Consider the following 5,791-nt stretch of genomic DNA (forward strand, 5'->3'; position numbering starts at 1 on the left):
TGTATACAATCATGCCACCTCTAATATTCACTTCAGCCTGAACATACCTTAGGGGTTTCTTTGTTGTTTATAAAATCCAAACTGCTGCCCCATCCCTTGCTAAATGCAAAGGGATCTGACAATAAAGTTGCTGAGGTGAAGTGTTTTTCAGGGAGTACGTCCTGGCACGACTCCCCACGTCTGTGTCAGGTGATTAACAGTAACGAGAGACTGATGTGACGAGGGCACAGATATGAAAACCCTCGACTCGGGCACGGGGAAAAAAGAAATAAAACAGAAACTGTGGCAGAACAACATTAAGGTGTCATGTTTAATGCGATGGATTATCCAGCTCAGGCAATTTTCAAGTCACCGGAGGTTGTTTTTCATCCTGTAAAAGATATAATGGCAGCAAATGGCTTCTTCTGAAGGGAGAAAAACATGAACGGCAACATCTCCGACTACTCAGACTGTGTTCAGACAAAGCAGGAACAATGTAAGGGAGAGAGGAAGCATGTTTTTTAAAAAGAACATTTTATTTATTAAAGACTACAAAGGAGCCTTTTCACAACCTTAAAAGTGCTGCGAGTTGTTTTCAGACGCAGATGTGCTGAATCTCCCTGAATCCTTCTCTCAAAGCCGATGTGTACTTGTAGCAGAGAGCAATTTCGGCGTGCTTTATATAAAAGGACGCACTGGTCGAAGGACTGAGCCCTGCACTTAGAGCCAAACTTTTTTTTCAAGGTCTTGCTGACACACGCTGACATCAGTTTGAAATATGATGGACAATTGGCTGTACGGCCTTCAGGAGCAGTCCTGAATTTCCTGTTTCTTGTGTTGATGTCTCGTCACTGGTGTGTCCAGTTACCCTGGTAACGGTTGTGATGCAAATTGATAACTTAAGAATACATAAACCATTGGTCAGTCCTGACAATTGATTCATCCTTTAAGCGATTTAACAGGCCAACAAAAAAGTCTCTGATTTCAGCTTCTCAAATATGAAGATTGGCTGGTGTTTTTCTGTTTTTTTTCTTTGGGTTTTGGACTGTTGTTCGGACAGTTTGGATAGAGTGAAAATGCTGTTGTGCGTCGTGCCTTCAGTAGGGACAAAAACCAACCAAACTGTGTCCACAACAATCTGCCCATCAATTAGTGTGAGAGCATTAATGCCTGTTTAGTGTCAGAGTAGGCTTAGTGCTTTTGTGTGTTTGTGTGTGCCTGCCCATGTTTGAGTGTTTATGCACATTCCTACTGAGCCCAACCAGTGAAGCAGCACAATCCCAGCTGTTCAAGCTGTTTTGGAATTGAAAAATGAATGTCAGTATTTCTCTCTTAATCTTCTACAACTCGACGTGAGGTCAGCTGTCAATTCTTCACCGAATGCTTAATTAGTATTCGGGAAACATTTCTTGATTTTACTTAGAACCCGGGGCTCACTTTTCTCCACCACAGTCGTTTAATTTGCAGATGAAATGATGTTCCATCTAATGCCTATTTATGAGCATTGTGAGCGAGGGTGACTCTTTGTTGTATTCTGTTTTTATTGCATTTGTATTCATTCTTGCTAGCTAGATTTCCATTTTTTGACTAAAATGATGCACTAAATTGATTACAAATTGCTGTAATTTGCTGAAATAATCAGGTAATTGACAGAAAGCCAACTATTTAGATGGTTGATTAATAGTTTAAGTCATTGTTAAGCAAAATATGCCGAACATTTGCTGGTTCCAGCTTCTCAAATGTGAGGATTTGCCATTTACCTCTGTTTAAATATTTAGGGGTTTTGGGAGAAAACAAGCTATTTTAAGACGTCTTTGACAGGCATTTTTCACTGTTGGACATTTTACAGTCACAAAAGTCAATTAATCAAAAACATAAATGACAGATTAATAAATAATGAAAATAATAATTAGCCACCGAAATGAAATTATTTATTTTACTCAAATTTTACTTATTTTACTCTCATACTAAAATCTCAGTCTGTGCAGCAAACTCTTAACGATCCTGTTTACTTGAGTGGGTGGCAGAAACACTGCCGTGGTCAGGGGTCAGGGGTCATCCAAGCTCAAAATTGATGCACTCATGCTCCTCCGCCATGATTCTGATAAAAGCATCCACCAAATGGCGTATGCGAGTGTAAAATACCGCTTGCTTGGAGTAACATGAGCTGGCTTTCGCGACTGTTGGCATGTGTGCGGACAGTAACAGGACAGTGTAATCAAGGAGAGAGACGTCGGCCATTGTTATGCAAGTGAGATGCCGCCGAGAGACGCTTGGACTCCTTCCCAGGTTCCATTGCTGTCGTAGCATTTTGCCGGCGGGGGTCAAGTGACACGGGGAGTTTCTGCCACAGAGCTCTCTCACTGCGAAGTGCTGTTGGTTTTCACATATGCATGTCCCTCATTACTGACAGGACCTAATGTGCGGGGCCATCTGTCCACAGTTTGAACCAAGAGAATATAAAAGGGTGTGACCGTGAATGTGACTATTACAGCTGTGGAAGGTAATGAAGGTATCATTCACTGTATTATTGCAGAGTGACAAAAGCCAAGCCTCGCTACCCTCTCCTGCTAATGGATCCCAGTCATTACTTGCTGGATAAATCCTCCTCACTGTGTCCGTCTCTTCCTCTCAGCCACTTTCCTTCTCCCTTCCCTTTTCTTCCCGTCCTTCCACTCCTCATCTCTGCTTCCTTTCATCTTTTCCCACTCTGAACCTCCCTCTTGTTTGCTCCTCTTGTTCCCCGTCATTCTCCTTCCACCTCATCCTCTTTCATAACACCTCCACCTGCCCTCGTTCTCGTGCTTTCCTACTCTACCTTTACCTATGTTCTCTATTCACTCTCGCTCTTCTTCTCTACCTCCCACAGTCCCAGTGAAGCAGAGAGAGATGTCGCAGAAGAAGATATTCCTGGTCTTCGTTGCCATCAGTACTGTCAGTCTTCTGCTGCACCATGGGGGCCACTTGAACTGGTGAGTGATTGAAACACGTATGCAAACACACACCTGCTCACATTATAAATCTCTCTATAAGTCCATATGGTGCTGATTACTGTGAAAAATCTGAAAGTGGCAGCTCCTGTCTTTTTCCTTTAAAGTGCAATTAATATATGGATTGGCTTATTATAATACTCAGATATGGAGACTTTGAGTGCAGATACATTTCCAAGTTGGTCGAGGGACCAATTATAAAAGTAAAGGGATGGTAGATCTTTCACAGCCTGTATTCTGTTCTCGTACCCATTTCAGCTTAACGTTTTGCTCATGAAACTTCTTCCCCGTTCCTCTTTAGTGTCTCCATTCATTGAACGTTATTGCTCTGCCTCTCGTCTCTCTACTTTTCACATTTTCCTGTTTCCACACCTTTTCAATATCTGACCTTCTAGTTCAGTCTGCAGCGACATGCTGTTATACTGCAGAGCATTCAGTATGTTAGCACCCAATACTACCTATGATTGGACTTTTCTATGATTTTATATTTTTATAATTTTTTTATATTTAGCTCTTTTTGCTACGGTAAAATTCTATCATGAATATTCATCTTATTTGGCTACACTGATACTCCTGGTTCATCCCGTTCTGCTTTGCAAAATGCAGATCTTTATGTTGTATGCATACTTAGAACATTTTACTTGTACGTTTTAAAGATTGCATTGCAAAAATGTGCCTAGTATTAGTAAGTAGCAGGGCTGGGACATACGGCTGAAATCATTATTACGATAACAAGAATATTTTCCCAATAACAATACATATCACAATAAGGAAAGGACTGTAAATCACACATCAGAGAAGATTGATATAGTGCGTCAGACAAAACTCTTTATACATGTAACACAAAAATGTGGTGGTTTTTAATTACAGTTAGCTGGTAATTAATCATTTGGATATCCAAAGGATAACACATTAAGTTCATATCGTCACACTATGATTCCACTAAAAGTCAATAAATGATAATATTGATTAATCAAACCATGAACTCTCATTTTCTGATGCTCTGTCCTCCAGTGGCTTCTTACTTCATTGTCTCCTTTCCTCTTTCTCCTCCTTTCAACTGCTCACATGTACACTGATTTCTACTTTACTGTTGTACCACATCTGTCCTGTCCTCCACTTCAATCTCCTCCATTATCTGTCCACTGTGTGTGCAATTATGTCTCTAATGTCTCTTATTTTTTTTCAAGCTGCTCCTTTTTCTGCAGCTAATGGAGCTTCAAGTACATTATTAGACTTTCTTTTTCTTCCTTCAGGACCATGGAGGCCTTCCACCTCGGTTGTCCTGCCCTCCGTTCCCACCCTGCCCCGGGCCTGAAACCTAAGCACACCAATGTGGCCTTCCTCAAGACCCACAAAACGGCCAGCACCACCATGCAGAACCTGCTTTTCCGCTTCGCAGAGCGCAACAACCTCACGGTGGCGTTGCCCGTGCAGGCCTGCAGCCACCAGTTCTGCTACCCACGTTCCTTCACCTCTCACTTTGTCCACCCGCACACGCTACCACCAAACATCATCACCAGCCACATGCGCTTCAACATGGCCGAATTGCAGCGCCTGATGCCCAACGACACAATATATATCACAATCCTGAGAGAACCCGGCTCCATGTTTGAATCCTTGTTCAGTTACTACAACCAGTACTGTCAGAGCTTCAAGAGGGTCCCCAATGGCTCCCTGGAGGCTTTCTTAGCGGAGCCCTGGCGCTACTACCGGCAAGATGAGAAGGACTCCATGTATGCACGCAATACCTTGACCTTTGACTTGGGCGGAGACAAGGATCGCCCAGCAACAGATGTGGCGTATGCGCGGGCCTTTCTGGCAGAGGTGGAGCGAGTTTTCTCCCTGGTGATGATTGCTGAGTACTTTGACGAGTCGCTGGTTCTCCTTCGCCATCTTCTCTCCTGGGACCTGGATGACATTCTGTATGTTAAACTCAACATGCGGACTCCGAGCTCAAAGCGGAGCCTGACTCCGGGACTTCCTACGAAGATCCGTGCCTGGAACTCCGTAGATGCGCGCCTCTACGATCACTTCAACGCCTCATTGTGGCGCCAGCTGTCGGCTCTGGGTCCAGCCTGTGTGGCAAGGGAGGTGCGACTCCTTCGGCGAGCCCAGGAGAGGCTAATGAGAAGCTGCTTTGGTGGGCGGATGCCACTTCTCCGCTCAGCCGCGCAGATCAAAAACAAGGACCTCCGCCCCTGGCAGCCGAGTGGAAAAGTCGACATTGTGGGTTACGACCTGCCGGTAAATCTGAGCCGGGGGTTCTCGAGCCAAGCCCAGGAGCTCTGCCTCAAGCTCATCATGCCAGAGGTCCAGTACACGCGGGTGCTCCTACGTTCCCAATCACTGCGCTACCGTCGAGGCTACCAGCTCCGGCCTCCGCAGCAGTCACATCCCCTCCAGCAGCCGATACGTGCAGTCCTGCCTCGGCATTCTCAAGTGCAACGCAGCCAACCACCCCCCGCGGCCCCTGGTCCTGCATCAGGAACAGGGTCCACCTCCACCTCAAAGCCTGCTGCTGGAACTCAAGGTCGGACCACAAAGTTAGGGCCTAAATCCTCACAGACCCAGACTTCGTAAAACTGAAAAATACAGACTTGAATATAGTGCCCAACAGACTGCATTGTTCTACCCATCCTGACCCTTGAGACAATAGTGCTTGGCTGGTGGGCGGTGTTGGAAACAAGGCCGTCCTTGGGAAAAAGTCTGGGTTGTTCTTGAATCAATGTCTCTCCTGTCCCGTCCAGACAGAGTTTGTGTTAAAAATAAATGAGCAAAAAAGAGGGAAAGGGTGTGTTAAACATATCTGGACTTGAACT

At 44.8% G+C, this 5,791-nt stretch overlaps 1 protein-coding gene across 1 annotated transcript; it reads left to right on the plus strand.

The window, feature by feature from the left end:
* The first annotated feature begins 2,868 nt into the window (after positions 1-2,868).
* On the plus strand, positions 2,869-5,552 carry gal3st3 (galactose-3-O-sulfotransferase 3). The gene is made up of 2 exons (XM_070930121.1): positions 2,869-2,951; positions 4,226-5,552. Exons 1-2 carry the CDS (start codon positions 2,869-2,871, stop codon positions 5,550-5,552), a joined length of 1,410 nt encoding a protein of 469 aa, XP_070786222.1.
* Positions 5,553-5,791: the final 239 nt, after the last annotated feature.

The sequence above is a fragment of the Enoplosus armatus genome, chromosome 23, assembly GCF_043641665.1.
Source record: "Enoplosus armatus isolate fEnoArm2 chromosome 23, fEnoArm2.hap1, whole genome shotgun sequence".
Taxonomy (NCBI): domain Eukaryota; kingdom Metazoa; phylum Chordata; class Actinopteri; order Centrarchiformes; family Enoplosidae; genus Enoplosus; species Enoplosus armatus.

Bases quoted from the DNA above. Each gene is read 5' to 3' on its own strand.
- gal3st3 (XM_070930121.1), top strand. From the start codon at position 2,869: ATGTCGCAGAAGAAGATATTCCTGGTCTTCGTTGCCATCAGTACTGTC. The intron at 2,952-4,225 runs GTGAGTGATTGA...TTCTTCCTTCAG, and splicing joins CATGGGGGCCACTTGAACTG to GACCATGGAGGCCTTCCACC.